This window comes from Spermophilus citellus, assembly GCF_964194105.1.
Source record: "Spermophilus citellus genome assembly, chromosome: 3".
NCBI classification, from domain to species: domain Eukaryota; kingdom Metazoa; phylum Chordata; class Mammalia; order Rodentia; family Sciuridae; genus Spermophilus; species Spermophilus citellus.
This window is the reverse complement of record NC_138184.1, coordinates 227,030,869-227,047,592: the sequence shown is the minus strand read 5'-3', so window position 1 is coordinate 227,047,592 and position 16,724 is coordinate 227,030,869. Positions and strand designations below refer to the sequence as shown.

The following is a 16,724-nucleotide window of genomic DNA, read 5'->3' as shown; positions in this document are numbered from 1 at the left end:
TCTGCATTAAATAACCAAAAAGATCCTTTATTTTAAATGTGGATAGTGTCATAAGTCATCAAAATAATTTATAATAGTTGACTGCCTCTTAAATATTATAAATGCCTTCCAAAGTTAAAAATCATTGTGGATTCAACCAACTTCTTCAAATGATTTAAAACATATTAAATGATAACAGAATGAGGTCCTGTAAGACAGGAAATCATAAGTTCCATCACCAAGGGGCGAGAGAAGCACAAACCAACAGGAACAGAATGTCACCTGCCGGGCTCAGCCCTGTGTGCCCTCCATGTGCAACAAATTCCTTGAGAGCGGCTCAGAGGGGCCGCGACGTCTCAGTGGAGACTCCTGGTTGCCTGCAGATGGCCGCCCTCTCCAGGATCCCCACCAGCCGGACCCCAGGGCTGGGCTGGCAGACTGGGTGGCACCCCTCACCCTTCCAGGTGCCACTGCTGTGAGGAGGAGCCATCACAGATGGCCATGGCTACGGAGCCCTTGGGACCCAGGGTGTCCACCACACTCAGGCACTGTCCGACGGACACCTGGTACAGCCAGTTATTTTTCTGAAAAAGGCAACGGGGATTGTTTGTTTTACTGAACACAGTAAAGATAGGAGAGCCCAACGGAGCCGTGGAACATGCACGAATGATTAAAAGCATCCCCGGGTCGAGTGCTCATTGGCCACCCTTCTCACACACTCACCCCAAAGGTCCACTGCTGGGATCCACCCGACCCGTGGCACTTCATGAGCCGAGGCGGGTCTGAGGAGCGGGTCTCGGACATGTCTAGACAAAGGAGGTTATTTAAAACCAACTCGTGCTCTTCATTGTAAATCCAGATCTAGAGGAAATCGGGAACACTGGGAATCAGAGCTGGAAAACGCTTCTCGTGTTCGTGGAAGAAAACAGACTTATTCGTGTGCTAGACCCACATGGAAGCAGAGCGTGAGGGACCGGCCGTGCTCACCAGAGGCCCGTGTGGTGAATGGGCGGTCCTCAGCTTGGTGCTAATAGGACTCGGTGGAAACTGTACCCAGGGCACCTGCTGTGAGGCGAGGGCTTGTCTCTTAACGACCCTTGTCACCACTCAGGGACAGGAACCTCCAACACTGAGCCAACTAGACCACTCCTTTCTCAGGCGCTGTGTTCCAGCAACGCAGAGCTGACGGTGCCATGCTGGGAGGACCCTGCGTGGTGCTTGAATTTGGTTGACTTGATCACACAATCATAAATCTCACAATTATCTAATTCTCTTAACTCACAGACTATGTAGGGCTTAAGAGGGGCCAAGGATGGCTGGGGCTGTAGCGGAGAGGTAGAGCACTTGCCTGGCATGCGTGAGGCACTGGGCTCGATCCTCAGCACCACATATAAATAAAACTAAGATATTGTGTCCGCCTAAAACTAGAAAAAAAAAGAGGGGCCAAGGAGCTGCCAGTGTGCCCTGTGTGGGTAGAACCATGGACACCTATTGTCAACCGTCTCATCTGCTGGGGCAGGGGCTGGAACGGGAAGTGCAGGGAGGAGCCTTCCCCGCAGGCACCAGCAGGACCTTCAGAAGGTGAGCACCTTCCTCCATTCAGCCTGTTTTACTCATGGCTGCTTCTACCTGTAAAAAGGGACGTGTGAAGCCTCCATCTGAAGGGGAGACTCTGTGGAAAAACAGAACATTCCAGAAAGCTATAATGTTTCACAGCCTCTTTGTCCCCTGACCTCCTGAAATGTGACGGAGGGACCAGACATTCGTTTTATTTAACAGCCACGTGGCTACAGGATTAGGATAGTAAACTCCTTCTCCACCTAGAATAACTTCAGCATCTAAGCCCACGGGACCTGTCCCCATTCTAGCAGTGTCTACAATACTGCCACCTCTCCTACCAGGAATAGTCCAAAAGTGCTCATCACCTTAGGTAAGAGTACATTCACCATGTACCAGAAAGGCCGAGTGGTCTATTTTTCATTCTTGCATGACACCAAGGCACCACGAGACATGGAAATGGAAATTCCGTAGGCCTGGTCTTGACCACACATCGGAGTGCCAAACCGAACGCCCATGTGGCCAGAACAGTGCGGAGGGACAGAAGGGCGACAGCAGGGGTGTCTGCGGTGCTCTCTAGGGCCACTCCCAGTGGAAAGTGTGACTGAGATCAGAACCTCAGGCACCGCGGTCCTGGGCCCAAGCCCACCTCCCAGCACTGCCTTCCTTGGAGGCCTCACTCACCTGCGTCGGGTCCCGGTAGTCGCAGGCCTTCAGCACGACCAGGCTGCCCTTCTGGCTGGGGCGGCCCTGGGCCACCAGACATTTATTGGTCTGGAAGTGGTAGAGCTGTAAGAGAGGAGAGCGCTGTGACAACTCGGCATACAGGACAGACGTCGTCAAGGTGCCTGCTCAGGAGGTTGGGGAACTGAGTCCCAAGCATGAGTGTCCAGGGACTGCAAGGCCATTAGCAGTCTCAGCATGGACAGGCAGTGGCACGGGGGAATCTCTCTGTGGACGAGCTCACCTCTGTGGGGGCAGGGAAGTACACACTATCTCCACCCTGAAGTTCCAAAATGAGACCAAGGAAATAAGCACCAAGGCACAAAAAGACCCCATTAACTGGACCGTCCCTGCTGACTGCGGGTGAGCACCGGAGGCTGCCCAAGGAGATGTACTTCAAGCAGCGGTGCTGGCAGGGCCTGCGGTCAGGGGCACTCGTCGTCCTCCCACCTCATGAGCTTCTGACGGGGTTCATCAAATAGAACCCAAAGGGGGACAGTGCTAGGCCTGGCCCTGAAGGACGCTGGCCTGGCAGCACACGTCAGCAGTGTCAAAGGGAAAAATGGGAAATGGCAGCGTCCACCCATCACTCTCAAAATGCCAGGTTTGGTTTTATTGTTGTTTTGTTTGGCAGGACTGGGGATCAAACCCAGGGCTACTGAGCTATGTCCCCAGCCTTGAGACAGGGCCTTGCTGTGCTGCCCAGGATGGCCCTCCCAAGGAGCTTGGATTCTATGTGTACACCACGGTGCTAGCCAGAAAGCCAGTTCTAAGAAACGATTCAGAAATGGGGTTAATCCCATTTCTTCTGTAATCCCAGCGGCTCACGAGGCTGAGACAAGAGGGTTGCAAGTTCAAAGTCAGCCTCATCAACTGAGCGAGACCTGGTCTCAAAATAAAAAGGGCTGGGGATGTAGCTCAGAAATTAAGGGGGAATGTTGATGGAGGACTGCGTGGGACATCGGGTGTGAAAAGCCCACTCTGTGCCACCTTCACTCCATCCAAGGCGGTCTCCAGAGCCACTCTGCTCCTGTTTTCTTCAAGCATCTACTGACCCACAGTGCCTTTCCCCACAGCTGTGGGCACCGCAGGGCGCAGCACAGGTCTGCCTGGAAGTGAGCCTCCCTCAGGCAGCAGGGAAGGACCTGGCGACAGCTAGGCTCTCACGAGGAAGCTGGGAAGGGGTCACACCTCTAGTGAAGCACCTGCCAAAGACGGCCGCCTCACCCTGCCACGCTGCAGGACCCGGGGCCGCTTGGGTCCTCTGTTGATGAAAATGGGCTGCTGGGGCCTGGCGTTGGGCCCAGGTATCTGCATCTCTGGGTAGACATGATCCAAGTACCACCTGAACGACTGACAGCCCAGCCTCTTCCTCAGCTCAACCCGCTCACTGATATTTCCATAGCTTTTGGTCTTCAGATCAGGCCTCAAGGAGAAATACTGCTCCTGAATTAGAAAAAGAATGGAACTTTGTTTGTGAAAATAAGTATCAGACAATTATATTTGAAGTTTGAATTTTTCATTCCAGTGTTTTCTTGATGTTGCCAGATGTTACCAATGGAAATTTTCACACCATTTGAAAAAAAAAGGACATACCTTAAACTGTAAGACATGCTGTCCCAATTTCAGAAATGGCGAAACATGTAAATGGTACATCTCTGCATCCATGAAACAGGTTAAGCCTGAGAATAGTTCTCAAGTTCTGTGGTCTTAGGACTCAATATTTTTAAAAGCTACTGAAGACCCTTTGTTTGCATGGGCTATACTATTGATTATTTAAAGCAAATATAAAAATATTTATTCATTAAAATAAACCATTTTCAAATCAAACTTTAGTGAGAACCATGGCATTTGCTTTGTTTTTTGTAAAAATTTTTGAAAAATTTTTGAAAAATACAACTTCATGAAAATATTGTTGAAAACAAGGGAAAAATGGGTACCGAGTAGTTGTTAAGATAATTACTACACCAAACTCAGTAACTTTCTAAAGTGTAATTATAGCTGGGTATGGTACATATGCTCCCAGCTACTGGCAGGCTGAGGCAGAAGGATCTCAAGTTCAAGGCCAGCCATGTATGCAATTTAGCAAGATTACAGGCATGTGCCATCCACCCAGCTTATTTTTCATTTTAAAACGGTGCGGTGGCACATGCCTGGAATCTCAGCAATTCAGGAGGCTGAGTTAGGAGGATGGTAAGTTGAAAGCCAGCCTCAGCAACTGGCAAGGACCTAACTCCAAATAATACTAAAATAAAAAGGACTGGAGAAACAGTTCAGTAATAGTTCCTGAGTTCAATTCCTAGTACAAAAAAAGGAAAAAGTTTAATTATAATGTAGAACAAAATACTGTTGAGATTTTTCATACTTTTGCATTAAAATCTTCTTGCTCTTTTACTCATGAAAGATTTTATACCATGATGCCTTTAGTCAATTGGAAAATACTGACTGGCCCACTGAGTTATGCAGTTCTTCCAAAATTTAACTATACAATATTTAAATTCATAAATATCACTGATCTGGTTCATTTTTGAGAAAGTGTCTTGTCAAACACCAGAGGTCTGAACCACCACACGGTCAGGCGTCCTGGGAACAGGGGACGACGCGGATCAGGGCAGCATGCTCCCTCCCACAAGCTGCACTGTCCAGCCTGCAGTGGGAGTGCTTTCCACACAGGCACGCACACTTACTAGGGTGTGTTGAGATTTTTACTATTTCATGAATGACATTCTTAAATTAAACTGGCTTTTTCTGTGAAATGCTTTATAGGTATACAAGTTTGTGTGTCAGTAACACATGCCTTGAATATAATCTGCACCATGTCCAGTCCAGAGCCGCCTCCTTCCTTCTCCTCCTTCCCTCCCAGGTTCCTTCTCTTTAATTGGTGGTCCTTCTGCTTTTTTAAAATTGGTACTTTATAGAATACTTTATAGAATATCTCAGGAGGCTGAGGCAGGAGGACTGCAAGTTCAGTGCTAGCCCGGCAAATTAGTGAAGCCCTGTCTCTGAATAAAATATATTTTTTAAAAAGCGCTAGGGATGTGGCTCAGTTGATCACCCCTAGGTTCAGTCCCCAGTACCAATTAAAAAAAAAAAAAAATTCACTGTGGCATAGTCACATAGGTTCCTATTGTAATTTTACCAAGTTAATTCTGCATTTCCTCCCTTTTCCCATCCCTCCTCCCTCCCCAAATCCACTCATCTTCCCTTTTTGTGGGATCTGCCCTCTCCCTTTCCTCCTTAATTTTACCTTGCACATATGAGAGAAAATGTGGCTTATTTCACTTAGCACAACAGTCTCCAGTTCCATCCACTTATCGGCAAATACCATCATCTTATTCCTCTTTATGGCTGAGTGACACACTTGTGTACATGTGCCAGATTTTTTGATCTACTCATCTGTTCATGGGCACTAAGCTATAGTGAACTGCCCCATGTATCACCGTGGTGTGCCGATTGAGTTCTTTAGGAATGGCACCACTACATGTATTTATCCTAGTCTTTTGAGGACTCACCATTCTGCTTTCCAAAGTGGTCGTACTAATGTGCAGTCCCACCAACGATGCAGGAATGTACCTCTTCTCCCACGTCCCTGGATTTTGGTTTTCACTTCTGAGTATGAGTTGGTGCCAACATCTGATTGATTCTCGGGCACCTGCCATTTTACCCCTGTGCTTCTGGCCATCAGTGCCACGCCAACATGGCAAGCATGACAAAGGCTGTACCAATCTGACCAGGCAAACAGCTTTGACCCGGCAGATCACACTGTGGGATGTGTCAGGTAAAGATGGCTCCAAATGAGCACAAAGTTGAATCTCAAGGAGCTCACAGTCTGGCAGAGGAGAGGAGAGGAGCAAGCAATACTGAGGAGCTGCTCAGGGTCCCTGCTTCTGCTCCCAAACACTGCCTCCACCTGCATTCATCTCCTGTTGGAAATCACTCACACTCCCTTATTCACCTTTTATCCCTGTGCCTGAGAAAGTCTGGCACACAGTAGGTGCTCAATAAAAGAGTAAAAATGTACACATTCACAGCAGCATTTTTCATAATTGTCAAAAATAGAAACAACCTCAATGTCTTTCAGCTGAATGAATGGAAAAGTACTATGTGGTATATTTACACAACAGAATATTAGTATTTTGTCCCTTATTATTCAATAAAAAGGGACAAAAGAGACAAAATACTAATACGTGGTACAACATGGATGAATCTGAAAACATTAAGGCCCAGTAAAAGGCAGAGAGAAAACAAATCACGGACAGCTTCATTTGTGTGAAATGTCCGAGACAGACGGGTTAACTACAAAGTCATGCCTGGTGACAAAGGGAGTGACAGATGAGGGGCAGGGTGCTAGCTTCTGAGGAGATAAAAAATGCTCCAAAATTGATATGTGAACACATTCAAAAATATCACAAAGAAAATACCAAAAGTAGGGCTGGGGATGTGGCTCAAGCGGTAGCGCGCTTGCCTGGCATGCGTGCGGCCCGGGTTCGACCCTCAGCACCACATACAAACAACGATGTTGTGTCCGCCCAGAACTAAAAAAAATAAAATATTAAAAAAAAAAAAAAAAAAAAAAGAAAGAAAATACCAAAAGTTGGGTGAGACAGAAGAAAAGTCGGAAAGGAATCCCGGGGGGTGGAGCCTAACAAGGGAACATGAGGCCCAAAGCCAACTCGGGCAGTCCAGGGGGCAGAACTAACCCAGGCAGGCCGGCACTGCCTCTGACAGCACAGCCACTGTCCAACTCAGAGGGGCGAGATCCGACGCTGAGTAAGAGACTCAAGAGAAGACTTGGGGACGAGGCGGTGCTGGGCGAGGAGAGAAGCCCCTGCCCACGCAGTGCCTCTGCCCTGGGCTCCCACTGTGCCCTCAGGCCTCACCTTGTACTCGTCCAGCCAGACGTGTGCCAGCCGCAGAGAGTTGTGTGTCATGGTGTCCTGGCCTTCAGGAGACCCGTAGGGCCGCCTTTTTCGGAAAATGTGTCCTACTCTGGAGCAAGGGATGATGAAGAGCTTACCGCCACACATCCAGATCTGGCCAGAAGCAAATTGTGCGTTAAACGCTGCTCAGTGCTGCAGAACCACTGTACGAGTGTTCATACAATACATCTTCATTAAATAGGTCTATAACTTTGCAAGCTGCTTCATCTTAATAGAAATATTCAAAGAAAACAATCAGAGGGACATTTTAAAAAAAATCACACCTTTCTAAAATGCACTAAAAGTGTACTAAAAATGCTAAAGCAATGTAATAATATTTTTGCTGTATATGAAAGATGCTCACCAGACTTTGCTGCTTTTACCAGGTCAAAGAACTTGATCTCAGAAACTTAGGGACCAGGAATGCTGATTAACTGGTCTTCCAACTTCTTAGGTACTTTATTATAAACATATATGTTTTAAAAGAAATCCTATGGATTAAGAGTCAAAAGACCTTAGTTCTGGTCTAAATTTTGCCCCTGATTATGTGAATTATTTAGTTACTATTTAAAAAAAAATAAGTTGCTACTAATGATAACCTATATGCCTTTGCCTTTAATCTTAAAATTTTAAAATTATGGAGGAAAAAACTCTAAAAAAAACATGCAGTCAATATATCTGCAAAAATACAAAATGATGCACTCATCCATACAGTGAGTGGTTTATCCTCCAGGGCTCTGCTGACTGCACCAGGAGATGGGAGGCCTCAGTTCTCCCTCCATCCCCCTTCCTGTCCCCACAACAGTCTTACCACAAGGTCCCCCAGGCCATAGACCCAGCCACACCGTGCCCTTTCAGAAGAGAATGTGGAATTTCCCCTCAGGTGGGAGGACTCCAGCTAGAGGTGATGGCAGGTCCAGCTATGGACACAGTGAGATGGGAGCCTCGAACCTTCAGAAGGGACGGGACCCCCCCACCACATGTGCCTGGCAGCAACAGTGACATGCAAGCTGATGAAGAGTGGAACTCCAGTCCCCAGGAGGCTCACTCGGGCCACACCCAGCCCTCCAGGGCCACACCTGCCACACTCTGAGGACAAAGGCCTTCCGAGCGCTTCTCCATCTCTGAACAGATCCTGTCCATATCACAGGCTCTGGTAAAGCAGCCCTAACTCGGGACTGTGTCCGTGAAGAAAGCCAAGGAGCACTTACAGAAAACAGATGTACAACAACAACAACGTTTCACGCCACAGTTAGTAATTGAACACAAAATCAAAATTACCCGAAATGATATTTCCAAATTTTCTCCTCCCCAGATATCCATGCCACTGTCGTACTGTCCAAGCTCATTGAAGTACTGTCTGTTCATGGCAAACAGTCCCCCCGCCATGGTAGGTGACCTAGGAGGAAAAGAGAATTCCTGTACCAACTCTGTAAGTTACACAGGGACATGCCATTACCTCACCTGCCATTTCTGTTTTTAAAAATTCAGTGTAGCTCTGAAACAAACAGGGAATGAAATGAGCTGGGCCACAAAAGAGGATTTTCTAGATTGCTAGTGAGTGCTGAGTGTTGCACATGAAAGCTATTTTTATAAGTGTCAAGAGTCCCTTCTCATTATCCCATGTCTGACAGGATTCTATCTGGAATCAATCATGATTTCCTCCACCAGACAGAGCCACTGGGATAAAAATGACTCGAAGGTCCACCAGAGACTTCCCAAGCCTTGGTCCCTTGAGCAGGACCAAATGTGTCACCAGTGGCTCTCAACTGGGACAACTTCGTTGCCTCAATGGACAATTAACAATAGGAGCATTCTTAGCTGTCATGACTTGGCATATGGGTGGTGTGGAGGGGCTGCTACTGGCATTCTACTACCTATCCTAACACACAGCAAAGGACCCTGGGGTCCTATGGAGGGCAAGAGGCTGAGAAGCCTGTGCTGGAATGAGGAAGCAGAAGCAGGCAGCCTCTGTAAGGCTCAGGCCCAACTTCCAGCCATCTCACTCCTCAAACTGGATCCAGGGGATCATGGGTTTTAGTGACCCAATGTCTGGCCCTAAGCAAAAACAAAACAACAAATAACCAGGCAATGAGGAAGATAAAAACAACATGAAGGAAAATAAGAGAAACAACCTACCATAGAAACAGACAAGCAGGGTTTTTCAAAGACGAAGTTATCAAGTAGAGACTTCAAAGTAACTGCTCAATATGTTCAAGGACAAAAGAATGAAAGTCTGGCAGAGAACTGGTTACAATCAAAGAGGAAGTCATAGTTATCCTAATCTAAAAACCAATTCTTGGGCTTGAGATGTGGCTCAAGTGGTTGCATGCTCGCCTGGCATGTGTGAAGCACTGGGTTCAATCCTCAGCACCACATAAAAATAAAATAAAGAAATTGTGTCCATCTAAAAAACTAAAAAATAAGTATTAAAAAATAAATAAATAAAATAAAAACCACTTCTGAAAACTAAGACAAATTTAATTGGCCAATGAAAATGAGAGATTATTTCAAGGAAAGCAAAGTAAGACTGACGCTGATTTCTCGTCTGAAATAAAGCCAAAAGGTTCTTGCATCCTGAAAAAAAAAAAAAAAAAAAAAAACAGCCAAACTACATCTGTATATTGAGTACCAATATTTTTTAAAGGAACACACCTGTAATCTAGGTGGCTAGGGAGGCTGAGGCAGATGAATAATTAAGTTCAAGGTCAACCTCAGCAACTTAGCAAGACCCTGTCTCAAAATTTTAAAAGGTTGGGGAAATATCTCAGGGGTGAAAGTGCCCCGGGTTATAAATCCCCAGTACCCAAAAAATAAAAAACAACAGTGAAACTGGACATTTTCAGAAAAGTAAAAACTGAGAAATAATAAGGAAATAACTGAATACCACTCTTTAGCATGCAGATGCTGAAGGAGCAGGTAACATAAAGGGGGAAATAATGTGCACAAAAAAACATAAATGCTGATTACACAAAAACATCCTGTGGAGCTTGAAGTACATGCATCTCATCAACAGCATATACCTCAGGAGGGAGGAACTAGAGTATGAACATTCTAAGACCCTGGCAATGTTTGAGGAAAGTGCCAATTTATATTAAACTTTGACAAATCAAAAATATACACTGGCTAGGTGAGGTGGTGCACACCTATAATCCCAGCTATTTGGGAGGCTGAGGCAGGAAGTTTCAAGCCAGCCTCAGCAATTAATAAGACCCTGTCTCAAAAAATAAAAAGGGTAGGAGATGTAGTTCATTGTCAAGTGTCCCTGGGTTCAATCTACGGTCAACCCTCCCCATACACACACACACACAAAATGTCCAGGGTGACCACTAAAAAACAGTAAGAATATGTGCCTTCTAGTAATGGGTGGCAGCTGGAAACAGAACACGAACATCTGAACTCAGTCCAAATAAAGGCAAGTAAGAGACAGAAACAGACAAAGCGAACGGCGCAACTAGGGTCTTAAAAGACAGAGCTTTCACACTGGTCTAAAAACAAAGTGTGAACAAGATCCACTGTATGTCCTTGCATAGGGCCAATCTAGACACAAGACCATGGTGGCACTGACAGAGCAACCAGGCTTGACCATACTGCAGCCCAGGGGACCGAGGACAGGGACCAATGTCCTGAGCAGTCTTCATGCTTCATGTCCACAGAGTCTAAAGTTTAAAGTTGCTTAATCCTGAGAAGAGGATGGTACCTATCATCTGGCGTCCAAGAAATAAGAAACAAGGCCAGGAGCAGAGATGGCCTACAACCTGCCTCGGAGAGGAAGAACAGGAAGAAAGGGCAGAAGACAGCCTGACCCTCCCCCAAAGATCTCCACTTCCTCATCTAGGAACAAATGCGTGTTTCTGATTAAAAATACAAAAATTTAAGCAATAAAAATATCCCCAAAGTTGGTGAAACAGGTGAAGAGATTTAACTAGCTACTAAGAATGAGAATACATGCAACAAAGTCTAGGGTACTTCTTGGCAATGAAAAAGTTTAGGGAAAAAAAAGATGACTTTACTCAACTGCATGTTGAGTAAAGCTTCTGAAGAGGACCAGGTCCAGAGGAGGGAGGAGAAACAAAGGCGTCCACCCCCTGGGAGCCTCGCTGTGCCCCGGGGTGAGTGCACAGAACGACCAGCACTTGGAGACCAGAGCTGTGCTCTCCTCAGGGACGCCCCTCCCTCTAGGAGGAGCAGCAGCAGGCCCACCAGAAAGCGCAGCAGAGACAGGACCCACTCTGCTGGGAGATCACATCTGAACTTGGAACCAGGCACAGACCTATCGATGTCCCCTCAGTGGTTCAGATGCACACTAACCAGGGCTGCAAGACCATCGGGGGCACTCTGGACACCTGATATGCTGAGAAAGGATCTGCTACATCTTCAGTAGATCATCTACCAAAGTTGAGGACAGGCGTGCAAACTCACCTCACTAGACATCATAAATGAGAAGGCTAACAGCTCTGCTTATAAAGCTAAGAACACCACAAACAGAAAACAACCAAGTGTCCCACCAACACACAGTGAGCTGCATAAATGTCGTGCTGGACTCCCAGAACTGACCACTACCCAGTAGTGAAAATGAGTCACCTGCAGCCGTGTACCACACGTGGAAAGATTTCAAAACAATGTTCAACAAACAAAGTGAAATTAAATAATGAAGCGAGTGGGCATTTATATAAAGAGCAAGAGCAGGCAAAACTATTCTGTGTAAAGACTCCTCCCTGAAGTGCCACTAATGCCGGAGAGCAAGCACATGTCACAGCAGGGGAACAATACCTGTGTTGTCAGGGGACCAGGCTGGGACCAGGGCGGCCTGGAGGGGCCTCTGGGTCCTGTTCAGAAGTGGCACTTACTTACAGAGTGTCATGACATAACCACTGTCAAAGTGAGTGAACTGCAGCTTGTAAAGTATGCTAATTTTTGCAATATATGTTTTTTTAAAAGACAATGACCAAGGACTTTAAAGTTCTATAAAATCTACATAAAAATTTTAAATAAAAATAGGACAGGAAAAATAACATGAGAACAAATTTATAACACATACTATGGATGACACTGAAATAATTAATACACTAGGATCAGTATTTGTACCAGTTAAGAATCCATCTTTTGAAAGCCTGATTAAAGAAAAGGCTGGTATACTAATGCACAGCATTATTCTTATTGTAAGTTGCACATCCCTAATCCAAAAACAGAAATGCTCCAAAATCAAACATTTTGAGCACCAACATGAAGCCACAAGTGGAAAATTCCACACCTGACTTTGTGCGACAGGTTAGGTATACTAAGACCACTCCAGGCAATATGTATAAAGTATATGTATATGAAACATAAATTTCATGTTTACACTTGGGTCCCATCCCCAAGATAACTCATCATGTATATGCAAATATTCCAAAATCCAACAAAAATCCAAAATACTTCTGGTCCCAGCATTTTAGAGAAGGGATACTCAACATGTAGCAAAGAACTGAAGACAAGTTAGTGACTGATGCAATAAATTATGTACTTTGACAACATGATACAGGACACCAAGTATTCCAAGGTGCCTCGTGCAACAGTGACCAAAGGATTCTGCCGCATCCATCTGCTCTCTCATAAAGCCTTAAAGCTTTAACTATAAAGTTATTTGCAAATCTCTCTTTAAGATTTGGCAGGGCACAAAAAATTGAAAGAAATGTTTAGTGGACAAATGAAGTCAACACTTCCCCCTACAAATGAGCAGGAATTATCTTTAACGTATTTTTCTTTTCCAAGGAAGTAGAGACTTTTTTAAACATGAAAGCAAAGTCTTACCTTATTGGTGCAGTGGCTCCGTCTGCCCCACCCAGCTCAGCAAGGGGGACCAGGTCCCACTTGAAATGCAGGCCCCAGTTGAACCCTCCGCGCACCACTGGAGACGAGCTGTAGGCAAGCGTGTCGGCGCTGATGATGTCAATCACTGGGCACACCACGGTATGCGGGTCCCCATGGATGACTGCCAGCAAGGGCTGCAGCCACATCACATTCACTTCACAGTGGCTGTCCAGGAACACAAGCACTTCTCCTGAGGGGGCAAAGGGCAGAGTTCAGAAGAACTGCTTCCCACCTTGCTGCACGGTTGCCACCAGCCAGTACAGGGGACGAACAAGAAGCTGGTACTCTTTACTTTGCCAGCTGGGAACAAGAGAGCCCTCTGCCCAGAGCATTCTGCTGCCATCTGCACAACCCGAGAAGCTTCTAGACAATGAGGTATCTACTCGGGAAAAGGACAAAGTCTCACAGGGACAATTAAATTCTTCCAAGGGTCAGACCGAGTGAGTCAAGATGTTTTGGTACACAGTGGCCTGCTGTGTGGGGCTTTTTTCATTACAACTACTTTAATCAAAATAATTCTAAATTTAGTAACATACTCAAATAGATTGCCTGCATAGGTATAGGGAACAGTATAGGGAACACACCGCTTCTCAGCTGGGGACTTGGAAGCATCACTAACTGTTATGAGTGTGGCGATTCTCTCCCTAATGAGAGCAGCACTGCTCCTGGCCAGATGCCACCAGCTAAGGCGCACCCTCTGTGCCTCCCATGGCCCTGCCTTTCCCACATTCCTCTCTTCCATTTCCTACATTTCTAACTTCCCCCACTCTCTCAGCTTTAGTGGCTCTTCATCAGCCAACACAATACATCTTCCTTCTAGTTTGCAAAATATTATTCATAAAAATTTTATCTTGCATTTTTAATTCCTCTGATAAATGTGAGCAAGAATGAGGACTTCTGTTCTTGATAATTCCAAATTTCTTTGACATCATCATAGTTACTCTGAGCACTTGGGAAAATAAACTCTCATCAGGGAGCATTATTACTCTAAGTGTACATCTATGAAACCTCTGATACAGATTTTACATGAGTTACCTAAAAGCACGAGGTGAATCCAATTTCAATGATAAAAGAAATACCTCAGGCAAGAAAGTTTTCAAAGATGACAGTGAATCAGTCACGTAGATCAATGTTTGCTAACAACCTTAACGAGAATTCAAGATGGCACACGGCTCTTGGCTGCTGCTGAGTGCAGAAAGGCAAATGCTCAGCGTGTGCATTAAATGTTAAATGAGACCAATTCAATCAAGGTTTCTTTGAGCAGAAGTGTATTCATAGCTTTTCTTAATTCTGGAAGTGTTACTTCTTCCAATTAACTCCATTTAACTAGAGGAAGTAAAATTACCCCAGATCACAATGAACCTGCCACAATAACTTCCTCCAAACTAGCTTCCATATCTGAAAACTATATATGACCACCAGATCATAATGGGGAAAAAAGAAATCCTGAAATCCCAGTGAAAGTGGCGCTCACCTGTAATTCCAGAGACTCAGGAGACTGAGGCAGGAGGATCCTGAGCTCAAAACCAGCCTCACCACTTAGCAAGACCTTAGCAAGACTCAGCAAGACCACCCTGTCTCTAATAAAATATAAAAAAGGGGCTGGGCATATGCTCAGTGGTTAAGTGCCCCTGGGTTCAATCCCTAGTACCACCAAAAAAAAAAAAAAAAAAAAAAAACACCTAAATAACTTTTTTTATATACCTTTGTTTCTTTTTACGTGGTGCTGAGTGCCTCACACACGCAAGGCAAGTGCTCTACCACTGAGCCACAGCCCCAACCCCGTAAATAACTTTTCATCTGAAAAAAATACACAACAGTAAACGTGTGTAACTTAAGGAGTTCAGACAGCAGGGCCTGACAACACCCAGCCACTGCTGTACCTTGCTGCCTTCAGTAACTGTGCAGACAGAACAGCAGTCCTCAACTAGAAATCCAGGGGACATGAGCAGGATCTCTGTCCGCTAACTGCCTCGAGTCACCGTGGGTTGTAGAGCAGGAATGGCAGTGGCTGCAGCTGGAGCAGGTAGGGCAGGTGCCAGCGGCTGGGTGTGCGGAGCAGAGCCTTCAGCGAGCTCACACCACTTCCGAGTCCCCTCTCCATGTCCACAAACTCTCTGCAACATCACATCTCTAATTCTTTAATCAGGACCACAAAGGAACATCAGGCACACCAGCCCCACACACTTTTTGGTGACCACAGGAAGCAAAGCACAACCCTGGCACAGGGGAGCCCGAGCTCAACCCAGCACAGCAAAGACACCGCAAGGGTTGGGGCAGCTGAGCTGGACTCCTGTAGATGCCTTCTCTACAGGAGTCCCCAGTTGACATCTGCCCTTTCTTTTTAGAGTGGACAGCTAGAGATGGTGAATGAGAATTTAAAGAGCTATTAGAAACAATGGAGATATCCCCCTCAACGGAATCAGAATGATTAACAGGGAGGGTTTAACCCCTTTAACAGCCGTGAAGCCCAATCCTAACCTACCAACTGAGATCCGAGATCCCCACTCATGGCTTCAAAGGCACGCACCCCACTCTAAGAGCTAGGAGCCTAATGCAAGTGAAACAGCTGGGTTTGTGTGCTCTAAGTTTTGTATTAGTTACATTTTGGTTTGGACATTTTTGCTTACATAGTAAAACCTAGCTGAGGGACAGTAATGAGCAAGAAGGCCAATGTAACACCATCCCAACAAGTATTCTAGAGCTTCCTCTCCGCCCTCTGTGCTCTGGAAAAGCAGAGTCAGAGCTACGAAAAGGCCTTTCCAAGCTGTCAGCCTTGCCTCCAGCCAGCAGCACTCACTCAAACCGTGGGGAGGCTCTGAGGACCCGCCCTCAGCATCAGCACCGGACACCAGGGAGAAAACACAGGGGCAGCTGTACCTGTGGCCTGCGCTGCACCAATCATCCGTCCTCGAATCAATCCCTCACGCTTTGTATTTCTTATGATTTTAATTTTTCCAGGGAGGTATTTTTGTACATACTCATCTAATTCTCCTTTTAAATCATCTGAAAATAAAGAGTTCCATAATTATTCAAACTGTATGAGACACACACAAAAGCATTTTATAGCTTTTCTAAAATTGGAGCTGGTATGTGCCAAAATCCACAACAACAAATTTTTGAGCAAAACTACAGAATCTTCTATTTTGAAAGAATACCTAGCTTCTCCTATAGGAAGAAAAGAAAATGAAGGGCAGGAGGAGTCACTCCCTGCAGGCCCTGTTGTCCATGGGAGAGCAGTCTCTGTAAGAGCAAGGTCTGGAGTCCAGCAGCCACAGTGAAAAAAGAACCAGGCTGGGGTCTGCTCTGGGCGACCGAATCCGACTTCTCTTAGAAAGTTAAGAAGCCACTTCCATTTCCCCTACCAATAACATGAAATCACACATACAAATATGACCTTGGTTATATAATTTAGTGTCTTCCTTCGAAGGGCACTATTGAATTTCAGGGTGTGCACATCTTCAATTTCATAATAATATCAAAAATCAGAAAAGATAATAAGCAGTAATACTTTTCACAGATGGTTAGTACACAAATAACTGTAAATTATCACGAAATTTTTTAAAGATAAAACTACCACAAAATAAAAATAAAAAATACTTAAAAAAAAAAAAAAGACAAATCAAACTGGCATGGTGTTTAAGTGCCAGTCCTGCTACCTGGGAGGCTGAAGCCAAGAGGACTACTTGACCC

General features: G+C 45.5%; 1 protein-coding gene across 7 annotated transcripts in view; it reads right to left on the bottom strand.

Moving 5' to 3' along the window:
- GALNT11 (polypeptide N-acetylgalactosaminyltransferase 11) overlaps positions 1 to 16,724 on the bottom strand; it is a 43,645-nt gene continuing 26,921 nt past the window's right edge. Inside the window, exons 4-11 of one of the 7 annotated variants that reach the window (XM_081287863.1) lie at positions 15,912 to 16,037; positions 12,972 to 13,221; positions 8,460 to 8,577; positions 7,140 to 7,292; positions 3,451 to 3,705; positions 2,221 to 2,325; positions 703 to 840; positions 2 to 563 (exon numbers count right to left, since the gene is read on the bottom strand). In XM_081287863.1, coding sequence (XP_081143989.1) covers positions 432 to 563; positions 703 to 840; positions 2,221 to 2,325; positions 3,451 to 3,705; positions 7,140 to 7,292; positions 8,460 to 8,577; positions 12,972 to 13,221; positions 15,912 to 16,037 — 1,277 coding nt within the window. In that variant the 3' untranslated portion in view covers positions 2 to 431. Of the gene's footprint in view, positions 564 to 702; positions 841 to 2,220; positions 2,326 to 3,450; positions 3,706 to 7,139; positions 7,407 to 8,459; positions 8,578 to 12,971; positions 13,222 to 15,911; positions 16,038 to 16,724 lie in introns of those variants that run through there. The other 6 variants (XM_081287866.1, XM_081287868.1, XM_081287864.1 and 3 more) reach the window with 6 other exon arrangements.